Genomic DNA, 12256 nt, shown 5'->3' with positions numbered 1-12256 from the left:
AGAAAAGAAGGAAACAATAGCAAAGATAAATAAAACTAAAAGCTGGTTCTTTGAGAAGATAAACAAAATTGATAAACCATTAGCCAGACTCATCAAGAAAAAAAGGAAGAAGACTCAAATCAATAGAATTAGAAATGAACACAGAGAAGTAACAATTGACACTGCAGAAATACAAACGATCATGAGAGATTACTACAAGCAACTCTATGCCAATAAAATGGACAACCTGGAAGAAATGGACAAATTCTTAGAAATGAACAACCTTCCGAGACTGACCCAGGAAGAAATAGAAAATATGAACAGACCAATCACAAGCACAGAAATTGAAACTGTGATTAAAAATCTTCCAACAAACAAAAGCCCAGGACCAGATGGCTTCACAGGTGAATTCTATCAAACATTTAGAGAAAAGCTAACACATATCCTTCTCAAACTCTCCCAATATATAGCAGAGGGAGGAACACTCCCAAACTCATTCTATGAGGCCACCATCACCCTGATACCAAAACCAGTTAAAGATATCACAAAGAAAGAAAACTACAGGCCAATATCACTGATGAACATAGATGCAAAAATCCTCAACAAAATACTAGCAAACAGAATTCAACAGCACATTAAAAGGATCATACACCATGATCAAGTGGTATTTATTCCAAGAATGCAAGGATTCTTCAATATATGCAAATCAATCAATGTGATACACCATATTAACAAACTGAAGGATAAATACCATATGATCATCTCAATAGATGCAGAAAAAGCTTTTGACAAAATTCAACACTGATTTATGATAAAAACCCTGCAGAAAGTAGGCATAGAGGGAACTTACCTCAACATAATAAAGACCATATATGACAAACCCACAGCCAACATCGTTCTCAATGGTGAAAAACTGAAACCATTTCCAATAAGATCAGGAACAAGACAAGGTTGCCCACTCTCACGACTATTATTCAACATAGTTTTGGAAGTTGTAGCCACAGCAATCAGAGAAGAAAAAGAAATAAAGGAATCCGAATCAGAAAAGAAGAAGTAAAGCTTTCACTGTTTGCAGATGATATGATACTATACATAGAGAATCCTAAAGATGCTACCAGAAAACTACTAGAGCTAATCAATGAATATGGTAAAGTAGCAGGATACAAAATTAATGCACAGAAATCTCTTACATTCCTATACATTACTGATGAAAAATCAGAAAGAGAAATTAGGGAAACACTCCCATTTACTATTGCAAGAAAAGGAATAAAATACCTAGGAATAAACCTACCTAAGGAGACAAAAGACCTGTATGCAGAAAACTGTAAGACACTGATGAAAGAAATTAAAGATGATACCAACAGATGGAGAGATATACCGTGTTCTTGGATTGGAAGAATCAACATTGTGAAAATGACTCTATTACCCAAAGCAATCTACAAATTCAATGCAATCCCTATCAAAATACAAATGGCATTTTTCACAGAACTAGAACAAAATATTCCACAATTTGTATGGAAACACAAAAGACTCCGAATAGCCAAAGCAATCTTGAGAAAGAAAAATGGAGCTGGAGGAATCAGGCTCCCTGACTTCACACTATACTACAGAGCTACAGTAATCAAGACAGTATGGTACTGGCACAAAAACAGAAATATAGATCAATGGAACAGGATAGAAAGCCCAGAGATAAACCCATGTACATATGGTCACCTTAGTTTTGATAAAGGAGGCAAGAATATACAATGGAGAAAAGACAGCTTCTTTAATAAGTGGTGCTGGGAAAACTGGACATCTACATGGAAAAGAATGAAATTAGAACACTGCCAAATACCATACACAAAAATAAACTCAAAATGGATTAAAGACGTATATGTAAGGCCAGACAGTATAAAACTCTCAGAGGAAAACATAGGCAGAACTCTCTATGACATAAATCACAACCAGGTCCTTTTTGACCCACCTCCTAGAGAAATGGAAATAAAAACAAAAATAAACAAATGGGACCTAATGAAAGTTAAAAGCTTTTGCACAGCTAAGGAAACCATAAACAAGATGAAAAGATAACCCTCAGAATGGGAGAAAATATTTGCAAATGAAGCAACTGACAAAGGATTAATCTCCAAAATTTACAAGCAGCTCATGCAGCTCAATATCAAAAAAATAAACAACCCAATCCAAAAATGGGCAGAAGACCTAAATAGACATTTCTCCAAAGAAGATACACAGATAGCCAACAAACACATGAAAGGATGCTCAAATCACAACTACAATGAGGCATCACCTCACACCAGTCAGAATGGGCATCATCAAAAAAATCTACAAACAATAAATGCTGGAGAGGGTGTGGGGAAAAGGGAACCCTCTTGCATTGCTGGTGGGGATGTAAACTGATACAGCCACTATGGAGAACAGTATGGAGGTTCCTCAAAAAACTAAAAATAGAACTACCATACGACCCAGCAATCCCACTACTGGGCATATACCCTGAGAAAACCATAATTTAAAAAGAGTCACGTACCAAAATGTTCATTGCAGCTCTATTTACAATAGCCAGGACATGGAAGCAACCTAAGTGTCCATCAACAGATGAATGGATAAAGAACATGTGGCACATATATACAATGGAATATTACTCAGCCATGAAAAGAAATGAAATTGAGTTATTTGTAGTGAGGTGGATGGACCTAGATACTGTCATACAGAGTGAAGTAAGTCAGAAAGAGAAAAACAAATATTGTATGCTGACACATATGTATGGAATCTAAAAAGAAAAAGGTTATGAAGAACCTAGGGGCAGGACAGGAATAAAGTCGCAGATATAGAGAATGGGCTTGAGGACACGGGGAGGGGGAAGGGTAAGCTGGGATGAAGTGAGAGAGTGACATAGACTAATATATACTACCAAACATAAAATAGATAGCTACTGGGAACACTTTATTTAGACAAGGCCATACTGGAAAGTTTTATATTAAAAATAGTACTCATCGGAGGATTAACCAAGATGGCGGAGTAGAAGGACATGCTCTCACTCCCTCTTGCGAGAGCACCAGAATCACAACTGGCTGCTGGACAATCATTGGTAGGAACACACTGGAACTCACCAAGGAGGACACCCCACATTCAAGGACAGAGGAGAAGCCACAGTGAGACGGTAGGAGGGGCGCAATCAGAGTCAAATCAAATCCCATAACTGCTGGGTGGGTGACTCACAGACTGGTGAACACTTATACCACAGAAGTCCACCCACTGGAGTGAAGCTTCTGAGCCCCACGTCAGGCTTCCCAACCTGGGGGTCCAGCAACGGGAGGAGGAATTCCTAGAGAATCAGACTTTGAAGCCTAGTGGGAATTGATTGCAGGACTTTGACAGGACTGGGGGAAACAGAGACCCCACTCTTGGAGGGCACACACAAAGTAGTGTGCGCATCGGGACCCAGGGGAAGGAGCAGGGACCGTGGGGGAGACTGAGCCAGACCTACCTGCTGGTGTTGGGGGGGCTCCTGCAGAGGCGGGGGGTGGCTCTGTTTCACCGTGGGGACAAGGACACTGGCAGAAGAGGTTCTGGGAAGTGCTCCTTGGCATGAGCCCTCCCAGAGTCTGCCATTAACCCCATCAAAGAGCCCAGGTAGGCTCCAGTGTTGGGTTGCCTCAGGCAAAACAACCAACAGGGAGGGAACCCAGCTCCACCCATCAACAGTCAAGTGGATTAAAGTGTTACGGAGCTCTGTCTGCCCCAGCAACAGTCAGCTCTACCCAACACCAGAGCCTCCCATCAAGCCTCTTAGATAGCCTCAACCACCAGAGGACAGACAGCAGAAGCAAGAAAAACTACAATCCTGCAGCCTGTGGACCAAAACCCACAGTTACAGAAAGATAGACAAGATGAAAAGGCAGAGGGCTATATATCAGATGAAGGAACAAGAAAAAACCCCAGAAAAACAACTAAATGAAGTGGAGATAGGCAACCTTCCAGAAAAAGAATTCAGAATAATGATAGTGAAGATGATCCAGGACCTCGGAATAAGAATGGAGGCAAAGATTGAGAAGATGCAAGAAATGATTAACAAAGACCTAGAAGAATTAAAGAACAAACAGAGATGACCAATACAATAACTGAAATGAAAACTACACTAGGAGGAATCAATAGTAGAATAACTGAGGCAGAAGAACGGATAAGTGACCTGGAAGACAGAATGGTGGAATTCACTGCTGCGGAACAGACTAAAGAAAAAAGAATGAAAAGAAATGAAGACAGCCTAAGAGACCTCTGGGACAACATTAAACGCAACAACACTTGCATTATAGGGGTCTCAGAAGGAGAAGAGAGAGAGAAAGGGCCAGAGAAAATATTTGAAGAGATTACAGTCAAAAACTTCCCTAACATGGGAAAGGAAATAGCCACCCAAGTCCAGGAAACACAGAGAGTCCCATACAGGAGAAACCCAAGGAGAAACACGCCGAGACACATAGTAATCAAAATGGCAAAAATTAAAGACAAAGAAAAATTATTGAAAGCAGCAAGGGAAAAACGACAAATAACATACAAGGGAACTCCCATAAGGTTAACAGCTGATTTCTCAGCAGAAACTCTACAAGCCAGAAGGGAGTGGCATGATATACTTAAAGTGATGAAAGGGAAGAACCTACAACCAAGATTACTCTACCCGGCAAGGATCTCATTTAGATTTGATGGAGAAATCAAAAGCTTTACAGACAAGCAAAAGCTAAGAGAATTCAGCACCACCAAACCAGCTCTACAACAAATGCTAAAGGAACCTCTCTAAGTGGGAAACACAAGAGAAGAAAAGGACTTACAAAAACAAACCCAAAACAATTAAGAAAATGGTCATAGGAACATACATATCGATAATTACCTTAAACGTGAATGGATTAAATGCTCCAACCAAAAGACACAGGCTTGCTGAATGGATACAAAAACAAGACCCATATATATGCTGTCTACAAGAGACCCACTTTAGACCTAGGGACACATACAGACTGAAAGTGAGGGGATGGAAAAAGATATTCCATGCAAATGGAAATCAAAACAAAGCTGGAGTAGCTATACTCATATCAGATAAAATAGACTTTAAAGTAAAGGATGTTACAAGAGAGAAAGAAGGACACTACATAATGATCAAGGGATCAATCCAAGAAGAAGCTATAACAATTATAAATATATATGCACCCAACATAGGAGCACCTCAATACATAAGGCAACTGCTAACAGCCATAAAAGAGGAAGTTGACAGTAACACAATAATAGTGGGGGACTTTAACACCTCACTTACAACAATGGACAGATCATCCAAAATGAAAATAAATAAGGAAACAGAAGCTTTAAATGACACAATAGACCAGATAGATTTAATTGATATTTATAGGACATTCCATCCAAAAACAGCAGATTACACGTTCTTCTCAAGTGCGCATGTAACATTCTCCAGGATAGATCACATTCTGGGTCACAAATCAAGCCTCAGTAAATTTAGGAAAATTGAAATCATATCAAGCATCTTTTCTGACCACAATGCTATGAGATTAGAAATGAATTACAGGGAAAAAAACGTAAAAAAGACAAACACATGGAGGCTAAACAATACGTTACTAAATAACCAAGAGATCACTGAAGAAATCAAAGAGGAAATCAAAAAATACCTAGAGACAAATGACAATGAAAACACGACGACCCAAAACCTATGGGATGCAGCAAAAGCATTTCTAAGAGGGAAGTTTATAGCTATACAAGCCTACCTAAAGAAACAAGAAAAATCTCAAGTAAACAATTTAACCTTACACCTCAAGAAACTAGAGAAAGAGGAACAAACAAAACCCAAAGTTAGCAGAAGGAAAGAAATCATAAAGATCAGAGCAGAAATAAATGAAATAGAAACAAAGAAAACAATAGCAAAGATCAATAAAACTAAAAGCTGGTTCTTTGAGAAGATAAACAAAATTGATAAGCCATTAGCCAGACTCATCAAGAAAAAGAGGGAGAGGACTCAAATCAATAAAATCAGAAATGAAAAAGGAGAAGTTACAACAGACACCGCAGAAATACAAAGCATCCTAAGAGACTACTACAAGCAACTTTATGCCAATAAAATGGAGAACCTGGAAGAAATGGACACATTTTTAGAAAGGTATAACCTTCAAAGACTGAACCAGGAAGAAACAGAAAACATGACCAGACCAATCACAAGCAATGAAATTGAAACTGTGATTAAAAATCTTCCAACAAACAAAAGTCCAGGACCAGATGGCTTCACAGGTGAATTCTATCAAACATTTAGAGAAGAGCTAACACCTATCCTTCTCAAACTCTTCCAAAAAATTGCAGAGGAAGGAACACTCCCAAACTCATTCTATGAGGCCACCATCAGCCTGATACCAAAACCAGACAAAGACACTACAAAGAAATAAAATTACAGACCGATATCACTGATGAATATAGATGCAAAAATCCTCAACAAAATACTAGCAAACAGAATCCAACAACACATTAAAAGGATCATACACCACGATCAAGTGGGATTTATCCCAGGGATGCAAGGATTCTTCAATATATGCAAATCAATCAATGTGATACACCATATTAACAAATTGAAGAAGAAAAACCATATGATCATCTCAATAGATGCAGAAAAAGCTTTTGACAAAATTCAACACCCGTTTATGACAAAAACTCTCCAGAAAGTGGGCATAGAGGGAACCTACCTCAACATAATAAAGGCCATATACAACAAACCCACAGCAAACATCATTCTCAATGGTGAAAAACTGAAAGCATTTCCTCTAAGATCATGAATGAGACAAGGATGTCCACTCTCACCACTATTATTCAACATAGTTCTGGAAGTCTTAGCCATGGCAATCAGAGAAGAAAAAGAAATAAAAGGAATACAAATTGGAAAAGAAGAAGTAAAACTGTCATTGTTTGCGGATGACATGATATTATACATAGAGAATCCTAAAACTGCCACCAGAAAACTGCTAGAGCTAATTAATGAATATGGGAAAGTTGCAGGATACAAAATTAATGCACAGAAATCTCTTGCATTCCTATACACTAATGATGAAAAATCTGAAAGAGAAATTATGGAAACACTCCCATTTACCATTGCAACAAAAAGAATAAAATACCTAGGAATAAACCTACCTAGGGAGACAAAGGACCTGTATGCAGAAAACTATAAGACACTGATGAAAGAAATTAAAGATGATACCAACAGATGGAGAGATATACCATGTTCTTGGATTGGAAGAAGCAACATTGTGAAAATGACTATACTACCCAAAGCAATCTACAGATTCAATGCAATCCCTATCAAATTACCAACGGCATTTTTTATGGAACTAGAACAAATCATCTTAAAATTTGTATGGAGACACAAAAGACCCCGAATAGCCAAAGCAGTCTTGAGGGAAAAAAACGGAGCTGGAGGAATCAGACTCCCTGACTTCAGACTATACTACAAAGCTACAGTAATCAAGACAATATGGTACTGGCACAAAAACAGAAACATAGATCAATGGAACAAGATAGAAAGCCCAGAGATAAACCCACGCACCTATGGTCAAGTAATCTATGACAAAGGAGGCAAAGATATACAATGGAGAAAAGACAGTCTCTTCAATAAGTGGTGCTGGGAAAACTGGACAGCTACATGTAAAAGAATGAAATTAGAATACTCCCTAACACTATACACAAAAATAAAGTCAAAATGGATTCGAGACCTAAATGTAAGACTGGACACTGTAAAATTCTTAGAGGAAAACATAGGAAGAACACTCTTTGACATAAATCACAGCAAGATCTTTTTTGATCCACCTCCTAGAGTAATGGAAATAAAAACAAAAATAAACAAATGGGACCTAATGAAACTTCAAAGCTTTTGCACAGCAAAGGAAACCATAAACAAGACGAAAAGACAACCCTCAGAATGGGAGAAAATATTTGCAAACGAATCAATGGACAAAGGATTAATCTCCAAAATATATAAACAGCTCATTCAGCTCAATATTAAAGAAACAAACACCCCAATCCAAAAATGGGCAGAAGACCTAAATAGACATTTCTCCAAAGAAGACATACAGACGGCCACGAAGCACATGAAAAGATGCTCAACATCACTAATTATTAGAGAAATGCAAATCAAAACTACAATGAGGTATCACCTCACACCAGTTAGAATGGGCATCATCAGAAAATCTACAAACAACAAATGCTGGAGAGGGTGTGGAGAAAAGGGAACCCTCTTGCACTGTTGGTGGGAATGTAAATTGATACAGCCACTATGGAGAACAGTATGGAGGTTCCTTAAAAAACTAAAAATAGAATTACCATATGACCCAGCAATCCCACTACTGGGCATATACCCAGAGAAAACCGTAATTCAAAAAGACACATGCACCCGAATGTTCATTGCAGCACTATTTACAATAGCCAGGTCATGGAAGCAACCTAAATGCCCATCAACAGACGAATGGATAAAGAAGAAGTGGTACATATATACAATGGAATATTACTCAGCCATAAAAAGGAACGAAATTGAGTCATTTGTTGAGAAGTGGATGGATCTAGAGACTGTCATACAGAGTGAAGTAAGTCAGAAAGAGAAAAACAAATATCGTATATTAACGCATGTATGTGGAACCTAGAAAAATGGTACAGATGAGCCAGTTTGCAGGGCAGAGGTTGAGACACAGATGTAGAGAACGGACATATGGACACCAAGGGGGGAAAACTGCGGTGGGGTGGGGATGGTGTTGTGCTGAATTGGGCGATTGGGATTGACATGTATACACTGATGTGTATAAAATTGATGCCTAATAAGAACCTGCAATATAAAAAAACAAACAAAACAACTAATACTAAACTTTCATTGGGTTATTTGTATGGAAATATGTTAATATAAATGTTTCAGACATTACATGAAATTTCTAAAAATCTTATATGTTCTGGTATAATGTTATAAGTCATAATCCTAGTTATTACCTTAAAATGTATATCTCAGAAATAACTAATTTTCTTGTCAACTGCATTATTATGAACTTTCATCAAATTTTTAACTGTGGTCACTTTTAAGTCTTTTGTCATTTACAGACAGTTCTGTGTGTACTCTGATGCTTTTGCAAATATGTTCATGTAAAAGGGTTTCATCTTTAAGAAATTCATGGAAAAGACTTTGACAAGTACAGGTTTCTGGTAACTGACTGTACTGCTGAACTGAATGAATAAGCAGAACTGAATTTTCAGAACTCTAATGAAAAACTGATGAACTCATAAAAGTGCTAACAAAAGATCAAGATAAAAAATTAATTACATGGGACTGAGTAAACTGATGAGGATGAGTATAATCTTTGTGACTTTCTGTCTGAATTAAAAAAAAAAAATCCAACAAGGACTCAGAGGCAAAGAATATACAAATCAATTTTCACTGCAAAGTAAAGGAGCTGTTACAGTGGAGGATTACTGGACTGAATGTCAATATTATGACATAGTATGAGTGTGTTTCATGTTTGGTAATTGCAATCATTGTTGCTTTTGTTGTGGTCATCCATGTACAATGCTTGGTGTCAGTCTACTTATCTCTTGTAAAAATAAAATACAGTGTGTGTGTGTGGAAAAAAAAATAGTACTCATCAAATAGATCCTTCTTTTAAAAAGCAGTGTGGGGGCTTCCCTGGTGGCGCAGTGGTTGAGAATCTGCCTGCTAATGCAGGGGACACGGGTTCGAGCCCTGGTCTGGGAAGATCCCACATGCCACGGAGCAGCTGGGCCCGTGAGCCACAACTACTGAGCCTGCGCGTCTGGAGCCTGTGCCCCGCAACGGGAGGGGCCGCGATAGTGAAAGGCCCGCGCACCGCGATGAAGAGCGGTCCCCGCACCGCGATGAAGAGTGGCCCCCACTTGCCGTAACCAGAGAAAGCCCTCGCACGAACCGAAGACCCAACACAGCCAAAAATAAGTAAATAAATAAATAAATAAAGTAGCTATAAAATTAAAAAAAAAAAAGCAGTGTGATTGCAGATTCTGTAACTGTAGAAATTCTTAACAAAAGACTTCTAATATCTTTCCTATCTTAAGTCTTATGATTTTCATAGACATCTCAGTTATTCCCAATCAACATCACCACCCTTTTCCCCTATGGAAAAATTTCCCCCAACTGGCAAAGATCATCTTTAAATATCTCCATAGAGTATACTTCTAAAAAGAGAAATGAGAAATCTTTATCACTAAAGGACACAGAAGAGAAGAAATCACTTCCTAGTTCCACTTTTTTTCCCTCTTCCTACCGGCCTCCCCGGCTCATCGAAATTATTTGCACAGGTGACACTCAGCCAGGTAGCTGGGGTTCTACTCATTGCAGAATGTTACTGGGCATTCATAAAAGGGTGGATTTTTTCTGCCTTCTCCCCTCCCTTCAGCTAACAATAAAACTCCAACCATCTTTAACAAATTTGGGTGATTGGAGTAGCAAAAGTATAGGCTGGGTCTGGACCGGCCTGGCAGGGACTTCTCCTGACCCCGGCTGGTTACCCTCATTCATCCGCTCCCCATGCCATCCTGGGTGCCTGCCACCCTCCAGGCCCTGTGCTGGGCGTGGGGACACGGTGCTGAGTGAGGCACTTCTCAGCCTTCGAAGCTCTCAGGAGTGCGGTGGGGGACACGGAGCCCGGAGCAGAGAGTGACCAGAGTGTACTCTGGGCTCGCCAAGAGGAGAATGCGGGGAACTTACAGAAAGACGCAGTGAGGTCAACTAACCCTACCCGGAGGAGGTGAAAAACAGAACGAGGCGGTTTTGAGCTCCTGACATCCCTTCTTCCCTTTACCGGGATCCTCACGCAGCCCCGTCCATCCGGCACGTCCTTCCCGGGCAGTCACTCACCACTTGCAAACCTAGTTCTGGCTCTGGCCGGCCCAGCCAACAGCGGCTCTAGCACTTACCTCGGGGAAAAGTCCATGCAGCTCCCGGCCCCGCACTTCCCAAGCCCCCGGCGGGTCTCCTCGCAGCGCACGGATCAGAGCGCAGCGCACCGCTGGGAGCGCAGCGCCGAGTGCCGCCGACCGGGGAGACCGTGGGGCCAAAGGCGACCGTGGGAGGGACGTGAGGCGGCGAGGGCAGACTCTGGCCTCCTGGTGTCCTGCAGGCGGGCGGCAACTCCCAACCCTCCTCGCCGCTATATAAACGCTTCTCCCCGCCCCGCGCCGACCCTTCCCCGCCCCGTCGGCCCCCTCGCAGCGCGCGTCCCCCGGGAAGGGGGCGCAGCGGCAGGGAGGTGACGGAAGCGGGATGGCGGGTTCTTGGGGCTGTCACTGCCCCGCCAGCTTCTTCCCTATATGGAACCTGTGCCTACGGCTGCGGACTAGGGAGGAAACTGAGGGCGGGGAAATTGGGGCATTCGAGGTGCGCGCCTTCTCTGCGCCCAACAGACGGGCAGGGCGCGCGCTCTGAGTCGTAGCGAAGATCAAGCTGTGCTCCGACTGTTGGAACTGCAGTCTCTTGGCGGCTTTGCCTGTGTTCTAGGATCTTCGTGCAAGGGAGCCTGAGAGTCCTCGGTGGTGGGAACTGCTCCCTCTTGCCTGTGAACGCCCCAGGAACTGCACGCCTCAGGATGGAGGCCAAGCGCCATCGGGGTCCCCACTTGGAATTCAGGGTCCACAGGAGAGTATTCTTGACTCTATCGTCCACTGACCTTTTTTCGCTGACTGTCCATTCATTTTTCTGTCCGTGTACTTGTTTCACAAATATTTGAGCACCTAGTATGTGCTACTAATTAGGTGCTTGGGATGCAAGTCGGCCTCTCAGCTCGCAGTCTCATTGGGGAAACAAGTGGAAACAGGAACCAGGGTGGTAATTGCTAGATAGGGTAAGCGCAGCCATGAGAACACAGAAGAAGGGATCCTAATTCAAACTTGGAAGGCCAAAAGAAGCTTCCCTGCGGAAATTAAATTCAAACTAAAATCTAAAGAGTGAGATAGGCAGGAAAGTGGGGAAAAGAGGGTCCCAGACAAATGGAACAGCAGCTGCAAAGACTGGGAAGACAGAGGAAGAACTGTCCCTCTTCAAGAGTGTTTGTTTTTAAAAACTTGCTATTTACTGTCATCCTAAATAAAGGAAAAAAGTTTTAAATGCAAAGAAAGACAAACTTCTAACTGGCAGAATTGGGACTGAATGCAGGCAGTCTAGCCCAGGAGGGTGCTTTTACAGCATGGAGTGTCAACTTGGCAAGTTGACAAGTTCAAAACAGAGATGGTTCCCATAGAGTGG

General features: G+C 41.2%; 1 protein-coding gene across 1 annotated transcript in view; it reads right to left on the bottom strand.

Moving 5' to 3' along the window:
- Nucleotides 1–10967, bottom strand: part of COL6A6 (collagen type VI alpha 6 chain) — a 172983-nt gene extending 162016 nt beyond the window's left edge. The window contains exon 1 of the mRNA XM_007166983.2: nucleotides 10933–10967. Coding sequence (XP_007167045.2) covers nucleotides 10933–10949 — 17 coding nt within the window. The 5' untranslated portion in view covers nucleotides 10950–10967. The remainder of the gene's footprint in view (nucleotides 1–10932) is intronic.
- Nucleotides 10968–12256: the final 1289 nt, after the last annotated feature.

Source organism: Balaenoptera acutorostrata, chromosome 4 (assembly GCF_949987535.1).
Source record: "Balaenoptera acutorostrata chromosome 4, mBalAcu1.1, whole genome shotgun sequence".
Lineage (NCBI taxonomy): Eukaryota > Metazoa > Chordata > Mammalia > Artiodactyla > Balaenopteridae > Balaenoptera > Balaenoptera acutorostrata.
The sequence above is the reverse complement of the archived record's forward strand: the minus strand, read 5'-3'. Positions and strand labels throughout refer to the sequence as shown.